The sequence below is a fragment of the Anopheles marshallii genome, chromosome 3, assembly GCF_943734725.1.
Source record: "Anopheles marshallii chromosome 3, idAnoMarsDA_429_01, whole genome shotgun sequence".
Taxonomy (NCBI): Eukaryota; Metazoa; Arthropoda; class Insecta; order Diptera; family Culicidae; genus Anopheles; species Anopheles marshallii.
The window spans coordinates 25,308,380-25,328,874 of record NC_071327.1 but is presented as its reverse complement, the minus strand read 5'-3'; the positions used below and the strand labels follow the sequence as shown (position 1 = coordinate 25,328,874).

Below are 20,495 nucleotides of genomic sequence, written 5' to 3'. Positions count from 1 at the left end.
TTCAATGCAACGGTTAGCTGGTGTTGCATTATGTTGTATGCATATTAATTTCACACACAGCTCCACAGCCTTTGGATATTCGGACACCGTTTTTTCTCACACATCGCATTATATTCAAATCTATTTTTTTTTTCTTTGTTCACTTTCATATATTTTACACTAACCTTTTAAACTATGCACACACTTTCCCAATGGCACCAGAAGAAATCCGCACTTGTTCAACGCCGATGTTTCGCACTGTCGTTCACTACACTTCACGCACTATCCTTTAGCGTACCGTACCGCCGTCCAAGACGCCAGCGATCCGACTAATTCTTATTCATCCCGAACTCCTTCTTTTATACCTTTCCAGTGTTCCAACGCCCAGCGCGTTGGGTGATGCAGACGAGCGGGTGGCAGAACTTGTTCTGTGGCAACTGTTCTTACCTTTTCGTTGTCTTCCTTTTTGTTAGGGGTTGATTATGAGTACGATAAAAAGAATCCGCACGCCCTATCCACCAAGGAGGCTCGATGTGGATGCTTTTTAGCTGGCTGTTGTAATATACTGCAAATATACTCAGACAAACAGATCTTCTTCGGGCCATTCAACTCCAACATCCTTCATTGCGTGACGGGTTAATTGCAACGGAAGTTGCTGATATTAATCTTTTAACTGTGCGCACCTCCTCAACCCGGTTGTTTATCGGCCATCTAGTAGTCACCGGTATCGGTGTAGAATATTAACCGCACCTCAAGAGATATTAGATCCACGTGCTTTCTTGTGCCGCCCATCGTTGACATTGGGTTAGGCACATGAGTAAAATCTTGTATGATGCTACTCCGATTGGCAGTCTTCGCGCGTTGAGGTTTATAACGCAAGGTACGCGGAAGGTTTCGGATACTCTTCTCACCAGCAAAAACGAATGATACTGCCCTCCAAGATTCACACAGAGGAAGTTCACATGCACAGATTCGCTTGTACTGCTGGTATTCGTAAAGTGCTCTAATTCATCCGGCTGGGCAATGGCTCTGGGCCAGTTTTGCATGCAGCCAGGGACCGATCGAACCGGTATTCGTATATCCCAGATCGCAGAAAGGCTGTTGGTCGCCCTTGATCTTCAGCGGTGCGCCACAGCCACATATTACGCCACAGGAACGCAAGGAGCGCGCGGTGCGAATCCTTCGGGCACGATCACAACCGGCGTTTGCAACCTACGATCGTCACGATACCATATGGCATTCAAGTGCCGCTGATTGCTCCGGCCGTCCGAATTACTGCAAAACCGAACGCACGCAACCGTCACCGAAACTGGTTTGATCGGCGCTTGGGGGATTGTGCTCTGGGGCACTCCTGCGTAGGTGCTGTACAGCTTCCCGAATTCGCCAGCCACGGCGTCCATGTCTTTATTTTTCCTGGGAGGAATTCTGAATAATGTTACGCAAATTGGTAAATACATTCTTTCGTCCAGCACCAAATTTACCGTTGCTTTTGAACGGTTCCAGAAACAAATAAAGCGCTTCCCGCGGTCCGTTTGCTATCGAACGCAACTTAATCTGTCTTATGCAAATTAGAATTTCGTACGAATCTTCCATCCCATACGCGAGAACTTGTGCGTGTGTAAGAGCAAAAGGTTGAACGTATCTTTCGCCACAGACGATGCAGTGACACCTCTGTTTTTTTTTTGCTTGTTTGTCCAATAAAATTGGAGTTTGGAAGACATCGGCATCATCACCATCGCCATTTGCCAGAATAGAGGATTCATCGAACGGAAACTTAATCCGAACGGAATTAATGAGCAAGCTCATGTTACAGCTGTTCATGTGGGGTCATTGACTGGATGTTTCATGTGGTAAAAATGCATACCAGACCATTGAAATGATATAATTACAGCTACGATTTTGGACATCGGCGACAATTTGAAGACATCTTCCCAAGCACACCATGGAGACGCCCAGTAAATGTTTAAACACACGCATGACTGTCGACATTTCGTTGTCAACCCTTTGCCTTTTGTCTGCAATATTTTGGAGATTAATGAATTTTATTCTTATTCCTTCATTCTTCAATCATTACGGGACGATATACAACGAAGCCAAAAGAACAAAAACGAATTACCGAAATGTCAAACGAAATATTTGCACCGGTGGTCTTTGCATTTGCGAGACGTGAAACCAGTTTTAACGGACGGTCGGCACCACTAAGTGAAGATCAATAATAAAAAAGAAACAGCTAAACAAGATCAACCAACGAATGGCATCCGAAAATTCGTTCATTTCGTGCGGTACACGGTCAATGGAGTGCAAAACAATCATACATTGGTTTGTTTGAGCAAATGTCATAGACCTTTCTTCCCGATGGGGGGAGGGGGGATGATGTTCTGGGTTTTCTGCCATTTAATGGTTTTGCGCGTTATTCTCACATTTGCTCGCTACCTTGCATTGGTGGGCATCAATTAATATTTATAATGCTTATCCATTGTATCGTACACTTGGTTACAGTACATGAAATGGTAATAAAAAACACACACACACAATTCGCATTGTTTCGTCAATGACTTGGGCCCGGCTCCAGATATAGCAGAAACACCAGAAGGCCCAGACGGTACGGATGAGATTCTTTATATCTTCTACAAAGTACCGGCTAATGGAATGAACTTGCACTGCCACGCATTGATAGCCAGTCGAGATTGAATGTCAAGATCAGGAGCCTAGTACTAAAGGGAAACCCGTTTGCAGAATCGTGTTCTTTCGTTTCGGGGTGTGTTCGGATCTCGTGCTTCCACAAAGCGACGCTCGCCCACAGTACCTACCAACACGCAATGGCAATCATTGCTCCAGTCTCGTCTTCCCACCGGAACCGGTTTATGCTTGTTATGACTTTCTTCGTAGTCTAGCAGCTTCTGCTGATCGCTACCGGGATAGCTGTTTTGTTTATTTATCTCGTTTAGTCGGCCTTCCCTTATAAGAGGACGTTCCCGTACAACATCATGTATATGCATATCTACACATCGTTAACAATATGCGGCTGGAATGGTACCCAGTATCTGGCTTTTTACCATTTTATGTTCAAAGCTGAGTTGATTTTTTCAATCTGATGATAGCTCGTGTGCAGCAAACTTTGCCGTTTGTTCAAATCTCCATCACTGTCGAAGAATGTCGCGTACATGGTTTCGACGCTTTCGTTCTCCGGGTTGGATTGTGGCAACGAACGGTACATCTGTTCCAGTTCCGCCGTCAGTTCGCGAGCATTTCTGCCCTCTTCCGGACGAATTTGGGCACCACCGTTCAAGCACCCGGATGGGCACGCCATTATTTCTACGTAATCGTAGGTACTTTTGCCTCTTTTCAACTTCTGTACCATGTTCTGGATGTTACGAAAACCGTTCGCAATGGCAAAGCGCAACAGCACTTGTCCGTTCTGTTCTAACACCGCTTCGCGCATGTCGTTGTTACGTAGCGGCTTAAACACGACGCTGTCCAGCTGGACGTTGAACAGTTTTCTTGCTGCGTACTTTAAAATATGTTCACTGTAGCCTCCCGATCCGGACGATTCGTGGCCCCATACAAAGGCAAGTGGTCTGGCGGAAGGCCATGGCCAATCGATAGGTGCTTTGTCCACAAGCTGAAGCGTTTGCAAACCGAGACTGTTTAGCATTTGTTCGATTTCAACTGGAAAATGTAATTAAACAATTAACCATCCCATACACAGATCCCCCTTTTTGCATACTCACTAGAAGTGATGACACAATCCACATCATGACTGTTTTCCACCTCACTGAAGAAGTCTTCGCGTGATGCTTCAAGCTTTTTATCGTAGCAAGGCATTACGGTAACGTGGTAAATTCTGTCGCCAGTAGTTTGCATCAACTTGGCCAAATATTGCTTTATCAATACGCCCATTATCTGTTGGGGCGAACGAGTGGTTGCGATATACGGGAGAATGAAGTTTCCATGCGTCTTCTCCGCATAGCAAACCCATCCCGGGCACGATGAGGCAAGCATGGGGAGCGTTTTGCGGTTGGTGTTGTAACGTTCGACGAACTCGTTGCGACACTCAATCAGAGCTAAATCATCTGCTATTTTCGTATCTATTACCATATCTGCTCCCAGTTTTTTAAAGTATCCTGCAAAACAAAAACGAAAATGAATAAAATATTTCAAACTGATACACTCTATTGAAAGCGTTGTCACAACACGGTCGGCTTATCTTACCCGAGATATGTTCGAACGTGTCTTCCGGTGTAAGATTATATTTTCGTGCCAGCGATATGATCGGTTGTTGCGAAACGGTAAAAACGACAAATTTGATCTCATCTCGTTGATTGTTTAGCTTGGCCATATTGTTCGCGTTCATCACACGGAGTAACTCTTCCTGGCTTTGCTGGGAAATCAGAACACCCTCCGCTGACGTGATGCAACCGGAACAGGCCAAACAATCGGCCAGCGTGATTTCCACCTTCTCCAGCTTTTGAATACCACTCTGCATAAAGAAATCACAGCTTTTAATTGCCATTGACATGGTTCCAACAGAAGGTTAAAATGTTTTACCGTAGATTCCTGCACGTATGAACCATCATCTTGTATCGTTATCTTCGCTCCCGTTTTGCTTTTGCTCGTTTCAATTTTCACGGGCTTGATACATTCCTGTAAGGAAAATAAAGATTCGTTGCAGTGACGTTCTTTTTTATTCCGTGGAAGCCTCAACGCTTTGTTTACCTGGGAAGGAGTGATGAAATCATCCAAATCTGTAAGCTGAAGAGCGCTGCTAAAACGCGACATTGCGAAAAAAAATCTTGTAGAGCGATGATCAGAATCGAACGTAAACAAAAACAGGTGATTTGTTGTGTTGACAGCAGCTGCGGTCCGTTTGACGTTCGCCAAATCGAGCAGCACAAGAAACAGCTCGAAAAATATCCATTCGCGAACTGCACGAAGCTGGTATTGCGGTATCATCCGTGTGTCAAGAAATGAGTCGTGTCGTGGTAAAAACGTGCTACATCCACCCGGCTGGTGCTTGTAAAGTTGTGAAATTTCGTAATAACCTGTAAGTACGGGTGAAATTTCGTTGAAGTTCGCATTTCTCGCGGGGCTTTGCTGTGATACAAGTGTCGGGATCTGGTTTTACTGTGCCTGACTGCGTGTCGAAAGCATCAATCCGGTACGATACTGCGTAATACACAACCTTGAAGTGGTCGTAGTTTCCTGCTTGGAGGAAACCCCCTGAAACGGTGCAGAAACGAACCAAATATGCAAAGATGTCTACACTCACCGAAAAACTCCGGATTTCGTCCATTCTCAAACCACAATCACCGGCGAACGGAAATGGCACTCCGTCCCGAAACAAGGTCCGGTTTGCTGAGTTGTCAATCGAATCGGCATTGCAGGAAGTGTTGGATCATAACCGGTTAACGGGGTACGAAGAAATTTTAGAGAAACTGCGTGAAGAAGATCCAGCGGTAAGAAACTGGTTGCGACCGATCGATGTACTCCAGTGCTCCTACTAATGGTGTTGCCCTTTTTCTTTGCAGGATGATAAATTTAAGGACATGTATCTAGAAGCTAAGCAAGCCGTTCCTTTGATGAAACCATACTTCGGGAAGTTGGTAGAGCATTTGCTATCCTCACGCTGGTTAAACCGCTCCGAAGAGGCTCAAGAGGCGTATAAAGAGTTCGTGCTGGAACTATCGATCGTGCAGAAGAACTATTGCACAATGACAATATCAAAGCTGGTCAAACTGTTCATCTCGGAGAAGACGTTGGCGTCGTCGCCGGGTAGTGCGGAAGAAGAGGAACAAGAACGGCAAATGGGAACTCTGCATGATCTGATAATGAGACTGAAAAATGTGATACCGATGATCTTCGACGTGGTACTAACGCAGCTGCGCAAGAGCTTCCCGTACTACAAGCGTCCGACCTGTGAGGTGATTGGCTATCTGCACAATTTGCTGCGGATGACGGAATACGCGTCGATCTACTGTGATGAGTTACTGGACATTGTGTTCTACCGTCTGCTGCAGCTGGACGTGAGTGTGCCGCGTAGCGTTATCGAAGAATCGGAATATCCGGACGATGAAATGATGTTTGAGATGACCGAAACCGAGGGCGATGATAAGGACACCATGAAGCATCCGGTCGCTGATACGCTGGATCAGTTTATGGAAGTTGTGCTCGCCTACATCGAGCAGACGGTGAAGGTGGATGGTCAGGGTGATCGATTGTTTAAGATCATTCTCAACCAGTTCGAGACTCACATTCTGCCCGCTCACAATACGGATCATGGCCAATTCATCATGTTTTACATATGCAGCTTTAAACTCTCGTACACAGAACATTTCATCAGTTCGCTTTGGAAGAATGTGAACAACTTGAACAAATCCCCGGCCGTACGGCAGACATCGGTCGGGTACATAGCAAGCATGCTGGCCAGAGCGAAATTTGTCCCTTTAAAGTAAGTGAAGTTATGGCAAAAACTCGATCGACCATTAACGCTTTTTGTTTCTCTTTCCCACAGCTACCTTAAGTCGATGCTGCTGGAAATGTCGCACTGGGTGCAGAACTATATACAACGGTGCGATTCAATGCACTATAATCAATCGTTGAAGGCACATCTTGTATTTTACTCCGTATGCCAGGCTATTTTCTACGTGGTAGCGTTCCGGGCTAACCATCTTACCTCAAGCTCGAAGAATCTTTCTTTCCTGCAATCACTTCACCTTTCGGCAATCGTCACCTGCCAGCTGAATCCATTACGCGTCTGTTTGCCCACGGTGGCGACCGCATTCGCCGGCATAACTCGTGCCTATCAGCTGGCGTACTGTCACACCATACTGGAACGGAACGCACGTCGCAAACTGGCCACCGTGTACAAGAACAATACGCAACTGCCGGAAGACTGCCTCGACACGTTCTTCCCGTTCGATCCGTACATGCTGAAAAAGTCTGGCAAACGAATCGAACCGTTCTACCTGCAGTATCAAGCGCACGAAATAGACGAGGAGGATGGTGGCGAGACGAGCATCAGCAATGGGAAGGGTCGCAAACGGTATGACTCGGTGTCGGAGGATATAGACGATTTCATACCGGAAAGCAAGCGTCACAAGCATGTCCACGGACACGGTGTGGACGTAGGCGTAGAGTTCACATACTCGTACGGAACTTCACCGGGATTTCATAGTTGAATTGCTAATACCCTGCTCTAGCGTGGTATACGTGCAATTGATTTATCTATTTATGCTTTTTAAATGCGTTTAATAAATAAATATTTGCATCCTTTAACAACATTTTCAGCGTATCCTAATGTCGAGAGTTTTGCGTTTGTGTTGTTTGAAGGAAACTTTCTGAATAGTAAAATGGATGATGTAATATTAGCAAACAACAAGCAGATTCTAGAAATTCATTTTTAGCTGGCTTTGGTATTGGCCTGCCTGAATTTTTCAAATAAAAGTTTGAATATTCACAATAACTTTATGCCAAATGTGCCCACATTCAATCGCCCCATAGAACATGATCAAGGGCACGGTTTGGTGTGTTTGGATTACACTGCATGCAAGTTGCGTTAGCAGTTGGCTTACAACTTTTATAGCGACAGTCATTCTATTGGTATCTTGGTTTGAAAACACACCACCATATGCATGTTGGCGCTAACGAACATTTTTTTCTGGAAGGAATTTGCGCTTTGGATATCCTTTCCAAAACTGTGATGCACAACTGATTAGATTAAGTGTCTTTATTAAAACACCATATTATTTAATTTTTTTCGTGTGTAAAAAACTGAAAAGATTTATTCTCCAACACCTTAAATCGGCTTGATGTTTGATTACAAATTATTTAACCTAAATTGTGGCCGCAGCTTTTACTTCATCGGATGATAGCTTGTGACAACTCTGCATATGCTCTTTGAATTCTTTCTGAAAATTGGTCCCATACATGGTGATTCCATCCTTTGAGCAGACTTTACATTCGTACAAAAATTTCCCCTTATGTTTCGAAGTAGAAATAACATGCTTTCGTAGATTTTCCTAAAAAAGAGACATGGAAAAGCAGCATGTAAATCGAAGAAATTATTTTCCAATAAAAAAAAAAACTCTACTTCATTACGTACAATGTTATTACAGGAATAATCACAGTGTGGACAGGAGTACGGTTTGCTACCGGAGTGCACCAACAGATGACGTTTAAGGTGTCCAGGAATTCGCGTTGCAAAGTCACACTGGCCACATTTGTGTTTCTTCTCCATATCCTCGTGGCGAAGAAGAGCATGTCTGCGGGCGAAAAAAATAAAACGAAAATAAAAATCAACCTCACATTTATCGGCAAATAACGATCGCTCGAGTCGGGTTCGGACATCAATTAAAGGAGACGTGTAGAACGGAGGGGTTCCTTCTTTTTCATGCAACTTCAAATATGGGTAGTTGACACATTAAATGGTAATGCGTTCGATTCCGCTTCCCCGTCCCGGTCGAGAGCTAAACAATAAATTCACTTGATAAGTCACAACTCGGCCTCAGGTTGTGGCGAAAGTGTACGACGGAAGGAAAAAATCTGGTGCACTTTAATTGTCCATCGAACATTGTCCAGCATCGGTCGATGGATCGTCTCCGGTGTGCCCGGTTTTTATTCCTATGGGGCATATTCATCGTTGCACGCAGCATAAGCATAATGATCAACCGTGTACTGGACGGTTTGAACAAATGGAACGGGGTGAAGAAGACAAGGGAAAAAAATGTACGGAGAAAATGGCCGAAGATTTCGTCGATTCCACGGTCGGCCATGCCAACCGTACACAGACAAACCAGTGTCCAGAATCGTTCGATGTGATCGGTCTCTCCAAATTGGACTGCCGTAAAATGAAGAAATCGTGACTTATTAAAGGCCTGCTGCTACAGCAACAAGTAATGTGCCGATCCGGGTAAGCCGATCCCGCTCGAACCCATGAAGTATCCAGATCGAGGGCGCACGCGTCGAGCCCGAATCAAGCAGACGCTCCAACGGCGGAGGTCCTTGGAAAAAGGGGTTCGTCGTTATAAGAAACACAAAACAAGGGCTGCTTAACCATCACTAAAAAAAAAGGGTAAAAGCAGCAACAGCAGCAACAACAATAAAAAAACGGTTGCAATGTGATCATATAAATTATACACACGTTGATGATATCGTGTCGATAATAATATGTATTAAGGTTTTTCACTTCGGCAAAAATGGCTACGATTACCGGGCGCGCGGTTGCTGCGGCGGTGATTCACAACAACAGTTTATCGAATGAGAAATTATGCCGGTGATCGGTACGGCGAGCAAACACTAGCGCTCGCCGAAGGTTTGTTTCTTCTGTGCCTTCAATGCGCCGAAGGTAACCATGGGAACGCGATCATGAAGCCACAGCCCGGTGCTTTATTTTCTCTGTTTAACACATTTATGCTGCAGTGCAGCGGGTGCATTGCAATGAGACGTGCCAATACGATTGCTTTTAATTTGTTATTTATTAAGAGTAACATTAAAAGTGATAGGTAATCCATCAATAAGTTGCATTTAACAGCAGCTAATTGCATTACTGTTTAGATAGCGTTGGTTGTACGAACGTTATGTTCGTTTACAAAAAGTAGAGTGACATGAAAATAATCTGGAAGTAAACGTTTGAATAATTCAAAAAGATTTGTAACAGACAGTATGAAGATATATTGAAAATCCTGAGGGCTTCATAGAGATTGCTTTCCCTTTGGTTAAACTTTGAATACACTATTTGATATTCCAATTTGCTATAAGAGTTTAGTCACGGATATAGACAATTTAGTTCAGTTTAGATCAGACATTGTGTAACATAATAAAACTATCTAGTATTGAAAGCGATGAATTGGAAATTGGGAAACCCCGATCAGATTAAATATGATGGAGCTAGGCAAATATTATCAAACAAACTCTATCCGGTGAATTTGGACAACTCCGGAGTATTAAAGAATGCTGCTTTAACATTATGTCTGATGCTCTCCAAAATTTTCCTAATACTTTGAAGTTATGTCTAAGACTCAATTTCTGGCGATCACAAGATGCAAAAATATATGGTTTCCAAAGTCCTTGGGATATTTTGCTATATCGTCCTAACACCTTCCAGGATGAGACCGATAGAAGCCTAAGGCAAAACAGTTGTTCAGTTTCTAATTATTTCTGAATATCTAAACCAGTGATTACCTGCGAGACATAAATGCTGTATATAAATATTGAAACTTGCTAATCTGAACATTAGTAATTCTATTAACAAATATTTTATTTAAGTATCAAAAACCTGGATAACACTGCCGAAGCGCTAGCGAGATAATGTCCTGAAGCTCGAATTGTTTACATCAAATTTCAAATCGAAAAATTATAGTTTAATTCCGTCCTTCAACAGTATTAGTACAGTTGTAATATTTTGCAGTTAATTAAGGCAAAGTTTGATACTAATTTTCGTGGAAATGAATGAACTTCTTGCAACAATGTTTCCCTTCTTGATGAGGGTAACTTTTGGGTGGTAAATGAAAGCCACATTAGCGGACCCGAGTACCTCAACTGATATCCCTGCCCGAACATAACTCAGCACTAACTCCCGTACAGCGTTCAAACACGATAGACATCTTAAGATTAAATTCGTTTCATTGTTTAACCCGTACCGAGTACTGTGCAGTAGCTCTCAATCACACGGGCAGATCGCTTATGCGCTATAAAGCACGATTGCGACAAGCAGATCAGCTTTAAACTGTAACAATTTCACTCCACTTACAGCCTGTGCCTGTCCTATCGTATTACAATACAATGCGACGGTGCAGTCCAAACTCCCGGTCCGACGCCGACCGGTCGATCGAAAACGGTTACGCATACCGTGCGCCCAAGAGTGCCAACCGAAACCAGACCCCAAGGATCAAGGCAACAAAGCACCATGCAGCGAGAAACGAGCGATTTGATTTTCAACTCCCTCCACCTCCGTTTCCGAATCCGAATTCGATCGTGTTTCGCTGTCCCGGCATGGAGCGCACATCTTGATCGAATATCAGTCCCGGTTTCTGTTGTGCAGTGAAATATTCGCTCGCCGAGGGAGTGGACGGATGATTGGAAAGCGCGCCCTTGGGGCTGGGGGTGGAGAGTGTAAATATGCACCAAACACAGCACCGGTAACGGAGAGCCCTCGACGGGCGAGCGAAACATACGCGCGAAATAGGTGAGAAGAAGCGCATGTTCGCGATCGGTGGCGGGTTACGATGGCGTGCATCGATCGTTCTTCGTCCTGCGTCCCTACAAAAAAGGGGACAGTTGTGTGTTTGTGTGTATCGTTACATTTTTGTTCTCACATCTCCACCAGTGCAGCGCACGTGCAAACCCAGCAAACATTACCGCTGGAAGAGTGAGAAAGGCCAGTGCCTAGCGGCGGTAGGGCGGCATTTTTCTGCGCGTCCCGTACGATGGCGGTTTATGTAAATTGCGATCACTATGCGACAATCGGCATTCGGATTCAAAGCGACATTCGCTTCGGAAGCCGTTGGTGGTGTTGTGTGGTTTTTGCATGTGACAGCAGGAAGCGACTGGGTGCAAAATGTTGGGCTGAGTAGATGTGCTTCTACTGCTGCAGTAGTACGTCGAATGTACTTGGGGCAGGGCTTGATTTGCTCGCATTTTTGGTATTATGTTTCAGAATGCGAAGCCACCGATCAGCGATGGTCGATCGCCACTCGGATCGACACAATGGAAGAAGACGGGGTGAAAAAAAAGAACATTACTTCAATATGTGTAGCAGCGTTTATTTTTTGCTTCTTATGAAGGTTTGTTTGCGGTCACAACTGTCAACAGCCATTCCACAGTTTGCGAATGTATTGGGTAGAAAATGGTAGGAAATATTCCGATCACACCGAACGTTAATTGTAAGATACGGAAAGGATACTACATGAGGTAGAGGAACTCAGGGTGGAAGCGAATGTATACATTTATTTAAGGAACTGATAAAAAAACTTCTCCAAAATTTGTGATAATTTTGAGTGTCTAAATCTTTTCTCCTTCTGTTGATATGCCCAAACCTTATAAACATCGTTAATATCAAGATTTCTATATCGAATATATTTGTATTCCATTAATAAAATGTTCTACTAGTTATATATGTTTTCTTTAGTTATCTTCTTCTAAGTCACAAGACCTAATGATGTAATTTAACCTGCGTAACAGAATAATCAGTACGATAAGAAATAGTGCGCGATCCACGAAGATTCGCTCGAGACTATTTATGTATTTTGCTATGAAGGTGCATGTGATTTAATTGCAATATTTCAAGATTATATTGAACCAAACATTATAAATAGAGAAGCAAAAACTAATTACTAATCCATTGAATTTTACTTAAATCATTGAAGTTTTCCACTAAAGTAGCTCATAATGGACAATTTTTTTAAATATCCCACCAACTTTTTCACTTGTCACAGTTTTTGATTAATTGAAGTTGTGGTTCAGGAAATAAAATACCTGTCCTTCATGAATATGAGTTTTCTAATCAATTCTATGATATTTTAAATATTTTATACGTCTACTACCTTTTAAAAGTGTTCTTAGTGAATATTGGTCTTCAAATTCTAACTTTGCTTGACTTTTAAAAGTACCTATTGGCTAGATGGCCAGTCCTGCCAGAACTCTACGTTTATTAAAAAAATGAAATAAAATCATGTGGAAGCCCACAATGAACCACTGAATATCAGCAGCAACGTTTTAGTTTTTTCTTGATAATAATTTTCAGAAGACGTTAACTGATGTTTAATTTTTGGATATTATAATGCAATATAATCGAAAATCTATTATTCTGAACTCTAGAAATCCGTTGATAGCTGGAAGTCTTAGTTACAATCGGTTAGACCAGAAAAGGTTCTATCCAAGACCTTCAGTGTATTGTATGTGTTCAGTGGAAGTGATATGCGATACCATACCCACAGAATAAAGAAATTAGAACTCGTCTATCACATCGTTTCATGTACGCTGTAACGACTGCACAAGGATTATTCTATACGACTTCATACTGCAAGGTGCCTACTCAACTATTAACCAAACTGCCTCTTTATATGAGATGGTTTGATTAGATGATATTGAACAATTTGAAAGCAACTCAATCGGCGAACGTTGCCCCATCCTTTTGCCCTAATGTGCTGTGTTGTTAGACAACGGAAAAAAACTACCCCGAACGCAGTGTAAATCAGCCATAACCACGAAATATATGAAGACACTTTTATGCGCAATAACGATGAGCTTCGTTGGGGGTCGCTGAACCAAGCGGGGTGGAGGGTTAAGGGACCCAAAGAAAAAGAAATACACGCTTCGCGTTGGTGTAGTAGCTGGGAAGGTCAAAAGTTCCCCAACGAACGTGTGGCAACGGCAGTCGGAAGCACAGTTTGCAGTCATCGCCGTATTGCTTCCTATTTACACACTGCATAGTTGGCCGGATTGGCCGGATTCGGTCGGTTGCCGGTGGTCTAATAAACCCATTTGTGCAGCTGGGAACGTCGTCGTCGCCGTTCGTCATAACCATAACGGCAGTGCCCCACCAATCGGTGTGCGCACCAAACGGAAATGCGCGGTGCCGAAGCTAATCCATTGCAGTCGGACGTTACGGAAGTAAACAAATCGTTCCGGATTGTCGGATGCTGCTTCGGGGATGATGGTTCATTCGCTCCGGCTGGACGACGGGCGTGGCTGGTGGGCACAGTTTTTCCTGATCCTCATTTCCTTCACACTATTGTCTTTTGTGTTCGGTTTGCACAACATTTCCCGCGCGGTTCCATCGTCCGATCGTTTGGTGCTGCTGTGAAGCTGGGTGCGGGTTATCATTGCCCGTTGTGCTACAGGAAAAAGCTCATGTAAATGGGATCTCTTTCTTCTGCTTGGCAAAAACGGAGCCAAACTAACCGAGCACAGCTTCTTAATGTGCGTATCGTGAGGATTGTCTGTTTTGATTAAGACTGCACCTCGAGCCCCGGTCGAGTTGTGCTGATCGTCTGCAATGCAGCGGTGTTACTGTACCGGCCATCCCGGACACCGTAGAAGGACACGACGGCGTAGCCGGCTGGCTGTAAAATCTGTTTACCCACCCAGGGATCTCCTGGTGTGGTTGCGCTTCCGCGCAAGATATTGATGACACATCCAACAGCGTCATTAACATCGTCATCCACGTAATGTAGGCAGTACTCCGCCGCTACTGCCTTCGCATACTGCCCATTATGCATTATTATGCATTTGCATCCCTGCCAGGGGGGGAATGCATAATAATGCAAATGATAATAAAATGAAATAATAACATAAAGAATTATCTGAGCGTAGGGAAAAAGTGCCCTTTCTGCGTTCAACGTCCGCCCGTACCATTTCGTTCGAATGCTGGTTGGAATTCTTTTTTTTCCGCTTGGGCGTTCTTGCGAAAAAAAGGCCCCGAGAAGTAGTGTAGAATTGTCCGAACCATGCCGAGTTTTGCAACTGGCAGATTATGGAATCGTACTGTGGGTACTAACGTTCGCGGGGCCCCGTTTACGCTTAATAAAAATAACTAGCCGCTTGGTACTTACTAGCTGGCAAGCAAAAGAAAGCAGAAACAGCAGCAGTAGATGATGTACCACAAGATACACGAAAATATGCATATGCAACCGATTAACAGGCTGGTGTCCCGGGGATGCAACAGCGACGAAAAACTGGTGCAAAACTCACCGTCGCGCCAAACAATGGGCTGGCTTGGTGGAATATTAACCGTACATGCACATTCCTGGCGAGGGTGAAACGCTTCCGGTTCGATGTTTTGGAGCGAGAAAGAATTTATATCGAAATGGTTGATAAATTCGTGACCGATTCGGCGAGTTGATCTTGATGAAGTAGGAATCACGGGCGGGAATAACTTGGGTGACTTGAGGGGGGGAGCAATGTAAAAGGTATAAGTGGCGTTAGTGGTGGTTCGGGAGTCGACCCACAATCGTATTGTTTTTTGCAAGCGTGTAAAGAAGAGTAACTTAATTTATGATACACCATGATGGCAGACCGTGCAATAATTATGCATTATTCATGAAATAGTGTAGCCGGCCGGTTAAGGTGTATAAAGCGACCCGTGTTTTCATACAATGTTTAAGGTAAATGATAACGCCGGCTTTAAATGGTGATCCGGAAAGACAATGCACTGTTTAATGGAGAATATTTTGACAAGTGACATAATGTTTTACGTTGCATATGTGATTAAAATGGTATTAAGTTCAAAGGGATAATAAATGTAATGATGGGTATGCTATGGTTCAGTATGCTTTGTTTAACGTTTGACGATCGAACCAATTGCTTTGCTTGATTTTATTAATTAACTAAACTTAACAGTCTCTGAAATAGTCTAGACGGCGATATTGACTAATCACATGTTGTAAAATTGGAGACCAAAATCAGTTGATCATCTACTCGGAATTAAAGCAATCAGTGTTTATCAGTGTAAGGGATGGATGCCGATGAGTTAATTTCTGGCGTTTAACTGTATCTCAATTCTAAGACACTGCAAATTTCAAGTTTTCCTATAGATTCTTCAATGGATGAAAGAATTGATCTTCTATTCGACATTTAATCTATCAGTTTGACGCATTTTGCATAAAGTGTAGCTGCCCATGAGCTCCAAATAATTTCATTCATTCGAATTAAATGTCTTTCTATTCATTCTTATAGGGATGACAGACTGGACTTACTTCTCAATAAGCTTGAATTGGTATTGTGGACTTCAAGAATTGGCATTATTGGTAATATAATTCAAAGATAATAATTGCTGCAATACATTCAAATATTTTTAAAAGTGCAATACATTCAAATATTTTTAACTGGGGCCATCCGTTGGCATGATGGTAGCGGCGCCGGTCTTCACACGAACGGGCCGGTTCAAAATTCCTTCCGGAACAATCTCCCGTAGCAAAGACTGACTATACTGCTACGTAGTAAAATAAGTCTAGTTAGCCAGAAATGGCAGACATGACCTAAAAGGCCAAGAAAAGAGAGAGATTAACACTTGGACATACGCCTAAGGGACATCCATCGGAATGCCACTTTTTCTCGATTGATTGAATCATGAGCAGAAATTGATTGTTAAGCGCTAAACAAATGTACAATGAAACCAAACTACTGGAGTCGTGACATTGCCTCTGTCTGCCCGTACGATATCTTATTTGATCTAGATTTTGACAATATTAAGAGCATGACAGACAGCTTTTTTGTCCTCATTGAACAAAGGTTCAATGGTTTCTTACACAATCCTTTCCCTATACGGCGATAAGGTGCATTCTTGTTGGAAAAAGAATTGCGCTCAAGAAGGTTGCCGTTTTTTTGTGCACATTCATTTCCCCGATCCTTCTGCTGGTTCGATTGTTTAGTGACTCACACGGCGTCGAATTATTCGGATTTGCTTTTTGACTCCCTTTGGTCCCATCATCGAGATCGCTAAAACCGTGGCATGTATAATCTTTTGCGTGCCTTTCGCCCCATCAGCATGTCCTCGTATTGTTAGTTTCGCTAGAAACCGCCCTCCTTTGCGATGCAGTGGCTGCTACCGTTGCAGTGAGATGCAGTACCGATTGCATTTGACACAATGTACATTCCTGGGCGTTTTCTTTGGATTTGCAGAATTCATGTTGTTGCATCGTTTTCGGTTCGTCAGATGACATGGAGCAGAAGCTTCATTTTTGTTGGTGGTTTTGATGCGACATCGATGTGCGATGGGCGTCTCTTTGTCAGATGTTGATGTAAAATTACATTAATTGGTAACGTCTATGTATCAAACTGTTATAAAATGATTATTTTAAGTACATTATTGGTCTCCAAATTATAGGTCCTTGCGGTTCAAAATCTGTTGTAGTAGAATTAAATCCTCTCAAATATTCGTTTTCATCCCTCCAATGAGCGCTTTTCGTTATTATTTCAATCATATCTTACATAACATATCCATAATTACATATGTGATGTTCTTAATTTTACACATTTGTAAGATTTTTTTCCTTCAGAAGTAAGTTTTTTCTAACCATTCTCCGTCAAATACCAGAAGGCATGTTTCAAAAGACCACTAAATTGCATGCTTCGGTGCAGCAGAAAGAGAAAAGAAAACACAAAAATATACCGATCAGTGATCAGGTATTCGCGTCTATTGAATTTACGTACGTTCCCGGACAGAAATTGCACCCGTGCACACGTCAATTTCCATCCAATATCCCACACCGCGATCGATGCACGACACTCCCCACACGCACACAAGCACAGCTCACCCAGCTCGATACTCGTGTGTCCAATTATTTCGATATCCTTTAACCAACGCATCTTTTCCGCAACCCCGATGCATGGGCTTGTGAGAAGATTGTGGGCCAAGCACGTCATTCTCACTCGTCTGCCATTCCACCGCTTATTTATGTCCCTGGCGGGCCCGGGCAGCTGATATCCTCGGATCGGGGAAAAACCTTCCCATGTACCCCGGGTGCGTAAGGCCGATCTTAATATGACGAAACGGACGGATCGGACTGTAGGTGGCGGTGCAACTCCGTCGGTAGCAGCGACGGTAGTGACCATGTGTAAGATTGAAAATTAAAAACAATAAAAAAGTGCTTCGATATCAAAGGAATGCGGTATTAATTTAATTTAATTATTCTCCATTGCCTTGTAGTTTTGTTTGGTGTGGCGATTGCACGGTTTTTGTTTTGTTTCGCAAAGCTTACGTTGGGAGCAGTGTCTGTTTTAACTGCGGAAATATTTTTAGCTTCGACGAAAACGCATAATGCAGAGCAGTACGTCGAGCGTTACCAGTGAGCACTCGGCAACAAAGGTGGAAATCCTTCATGCGTAAGATTCATGCAGATCGTTTATCGGCACGCTTGTTACGCGCGTCCGAAGACGCTTGACGCGGCCGGAGGACGAAAACGAAATGGTATCCCATCCTTGATAAATTATCTTCCCATTCCCGCGAGATAGGGCGCACGGGGTAACATGTTATGCATTTATGTAGAGGCATTTTTTGTCGCATTATGTTTACTGCGTGTTCAGCCGCCTTAGCGCTGTTGTTGTTGTCGGTTACAAGAAAATTCTTCTTCAACGGAACCTTCGATGAAAGTGCAGGACATATGTACGTACGTACGTAATCTATCTGATGTAAGGTTCTAGGCGTGATTCTCCATTTATGGAAGCATGCGTTAACACACAATACTTTGAATTCAATGCTAATACACCGGTCCGATAGCGATTCACCGCGTAGTGGCAGTGGAGTGCGAGAAAAATGCACGCAATGCCCGATAATGCTAATGTACTTAAATCCCATCCGTAGCTAGCACACATTACCGCGAACCAGCCGCAGGATTTGCAGATATTGATGAGATAATCCCACCGGCAGCCGTACATCATGCCACCGAAACGGGATGTACAAATTAATTGATAGCTTTCTTGCGAACAATTCGGCCCTATTTCCCCAGCGAATGGTAATTTATTAATCAAAATGATATGAAAAAGCGGGAGGAAAAAAAAAACCAATGCCCAACAAACAACCATCCGTCATCGTCTTGCATGCCGGATACTTTCAAGATGTAGCCTAATTATGTCTGAAATTATTGCTTAATTACGATAGCACCAAAAATTCGGCTTTACTCACCTACGCAACTGGGCGAGAGATTTCCCCCGATAGTCACAGCCATCATCACCACAGGCAAAGTTTCGTTCGCTCGTATGGGACACCAAGTGGCGCCGGGCATCGGCAGCGGAACGGGCCAGATAGTGACATCCTTCGTGCTGGCAGGAAAACTCCTTGACGGATCGTTGGTCATGATGGACGCGGGTATGTTGCAGCATGATGTGACTGTGGAGGGAGAAAGGCGTATTAGTGTGTGCGCTGCAACCAAACGTCTGTGGGAACGATCAATCACTGCGGATTCCAAGGTGTTGAAATGGTTCGGACAGTCTCAGGGGCACATATGTTTGGTTTTTCCCCTGAATTACCTGTATTATTATTCATGTTTATCAGCATCTATTTCCAATGCATCAATTAGGCTCATCATGTAGTGAACTTGTGCACTTTCATTAATAAATAAAATTATATTTCTCAACAAATCGGAATTTTATGAAACATAATATAATCAAACTACAAACAGGACGAATTAAAACAGCCAGCATTCTAAGCTAAGCTAAGCATTCTTTGAATGAATTTCATAAAGCAAGTCTCAATGTCTTGTAGTAAACATGAATGTAGAGTTGTTCATACACAACATCCAATCTGTTTCTGAAGTTCAGTATAATCTGATGGCAATCGTGTAGAAATAAACGAGGTCGTTGATGTTGAAGGCAGTTAAAGGTTCCAGCAATTGGTATTGACCTAATACTTCATATTGAGTAGATGCAGGATTAATCAAGCCGAAAGGAATTGCAATCTGCTCAACCTTCGCATTAAGTATTATAAGACGTTCGCGATTAAACGCCTTCGTTAGGTTTGCTAAGATGCGTTGGGTAAGAGAAAAAGTTTGATCACACAAAGAACACATTTCCAGTAAGTTGGTGTTGAGACCGAACGCATAGAAGCGAATTTTTTGGGCGGGTAACGCAGTGGTGGTTCAAGCTTTTTTAGAGGTCCACACGGCAGGTCCGTAGACGGCCGTCTACTCCGCGTACCGACAGATTCACCGCTGGGGTAACGATAATAGATTGGTAATAGATCTTCGACGTTTAATATACTAGTATCTGAAGTACCCTGACAGTAACGAATTGTCCCTTTCTCCAGGATAGATTCCATTGAGCAACTAGCAGATATATTAGAGTTCTGATTCAAAACTTCTGAGAGAGTATCACGATTACTCATCACCAAATAGTGATCCGGAATTCATCGAGTCCGCGAATCCTCGATGCGATCTTCACTGAGGCAGGTGGGTATATACTAAAACCAAATTCTGACAATAGCAAGCGACAACATATCAAGAATGGCATGAAATGGGAAAATAATTATAAATGCCCGTTACACCATTCGTTCATTCTAACAAAATTTATATTAAACTATACATTATCTTCCTTCTGCCAGTGATTGTTATGTGCGAGAGTTCACGGTGGCCCATATCGTCGGTCGGCAGTCGGCAATACTTTTGCAGTGAATTTTCTGACTGCTCCGAACAAAGAAAGCGGTCAGTACCGATCCGTGTGTCCTCGTATGCAAAACTCAAACTTACGACTATCGTGCACTAAAAACCATTCATCCCAAAAGCGGAATGCAATTATCATATATATCTATAAGCCGGGCCACACGGGTGGCCGTCGGTTTTTCCTTCGAAAACTGTTTCCCCCCGGCTCGTCAACCTCCGGGGACCGCTCGGTTGCTCTATCGCGACGATTCCCATCAAATAGACTGGTCGCCGTACTAGACGATCGCTTCCTTGCTTTGCATGATGTGACATTTTACGTTCGAAATGCAAATGACATCTTGGAGATCCGTTCGTTCCGTTCGTTTGAGTTGCGTTCGGGAAAGAGATATATATATTTTTTCCGGTCGCTTTTCACAGCGGTGCCTT

General features: G+C 43.3%; 3 protein-coding genes across 3 annotated transcripts in view; 1 reads left to right on the top strand and 2 right to left on the bottom strand.

Annotated features, from left to right (window-relative positions):
- Positions 1 to 3,031: 3,031 nt before the first annotated feature.
- LOC128712021 (probable cytosolic Fe-S cluster assembly factor AGAP009023) lies at positions 3,032 to 4,758 on the bottom strand. The gene is made up of 5 exons (XM_053806914.1): positions 4,696 to 4,758; positions 4,528 to 4,623; positions 4,192 to 4,459; positions 3,711 to 4,103; positions 3,032 to 3,648 (listed from the first exon to the last, which is right to left on the bottom strand). Exons 1-5 carry the CDS (start codon positions 4,756 to 4,758, stop codon positions 3,032 to 3,034), a joined length of 1,437 nt encoding a protein of 478 aa, XP_053662889.1.
- A 476-nt stretch (positions 4,759 to 5,234) lies between these two features.
- On the top strand, positions 5,235 to 7,157 carry LOC128714375 (RNA polymerase I-specific transcription initiation factor RRN3). Its single transcript, XM_053809249.1, has 3 exons — positions 5,235 to 5,435; positions 5,508 to 6,427; positions 6,491 to 7,157. Exons 1-3 carry the CDS (start codon positions 5,235 to 5,237, stop codon positions 7,155 to 7,157), a joined length of 1,788 nt encoding a protein of 595 aa, XP_053665224.1.
- Positions 7,158 to 7,811: 654 nt separating this feature from the next.
- The window catches only part of LOC128712402 (zinc finger protein 236), a 30,872-nt gene continuing 18,188 nt past the window's right edge, over positions 7,812 to 20,495 (bottom strand). Inside the window, exons 5-7 of the mRNA XM_053807295.1 lie at positions 18,599 to 18,802; positions 8,081 to 8,240; positions 7,812 to 7,997 (exon numbers count right to left, since the gene is read on the bottom strand). Of these exons, the coding sequence (XP_053663270.1) occupies positions 7,812 to 7,997; positions 8,081 to 8,240; positions 18,599 to 18,802 (550 nt within the window). The remainder of the gene's footprint in view (positions 7,998 to 8,080; positions 8,241 to 18,598; positions 18,803 to 20,495) is intronic.

What these genes read in the sequence shown, in the direction of transcription:
- LOC128712021 (XM_053806914.1), bottom strand. Translation starts at nt 4,758, where the DNA reads ATGTCGCGTTTTAGCAGCGCTCTTCAGCTTACAGATTTGGATGATTTC. An exon ending in ATTTCATCACTCCTTCCCAG is followed by an intron (nt 4,624 to 4,695) that starts GTAAACAAAGCG and finishes TTTTCCTTACAG; the next exon opens with GAATGTATCAAGCCCGTGAA. An exon ending in CATACGTGCAGGAATCTACG is followed by an intron (nt 4,460 to 4,527) that starts GTAAAACATTTT and finishes TTCTTTATGCAG; the next exon opens with AGTGGTATTCAAAAGCTGGA.
- LOC128714375 (XM_053809249.1), top strand. Translation starts at nt 5,235, where the DNA reads ATGTCTACACTCACCGAAAAACTCCGGATTTCGTCCATTCTCAAACCA. An exon ending in TGCGTGAAGAAGATCCAGCG is followed by an intron (nt 5,436 to 5,507) that starts GTAAGAAACTGG and finishes TTTTCTTTGCAG; the next exon opens with GATGATAAATTTAAGGACAT. An exon ending in GCGAAATTTGTCCCTTTAAA is followed by an intron (nt 6,428 to 6,490) that starts GTAAGTGAAGTT and finishes TCTTTCCCACAG; the next exon opens with CTACCTTAAGTCGATGCTGC.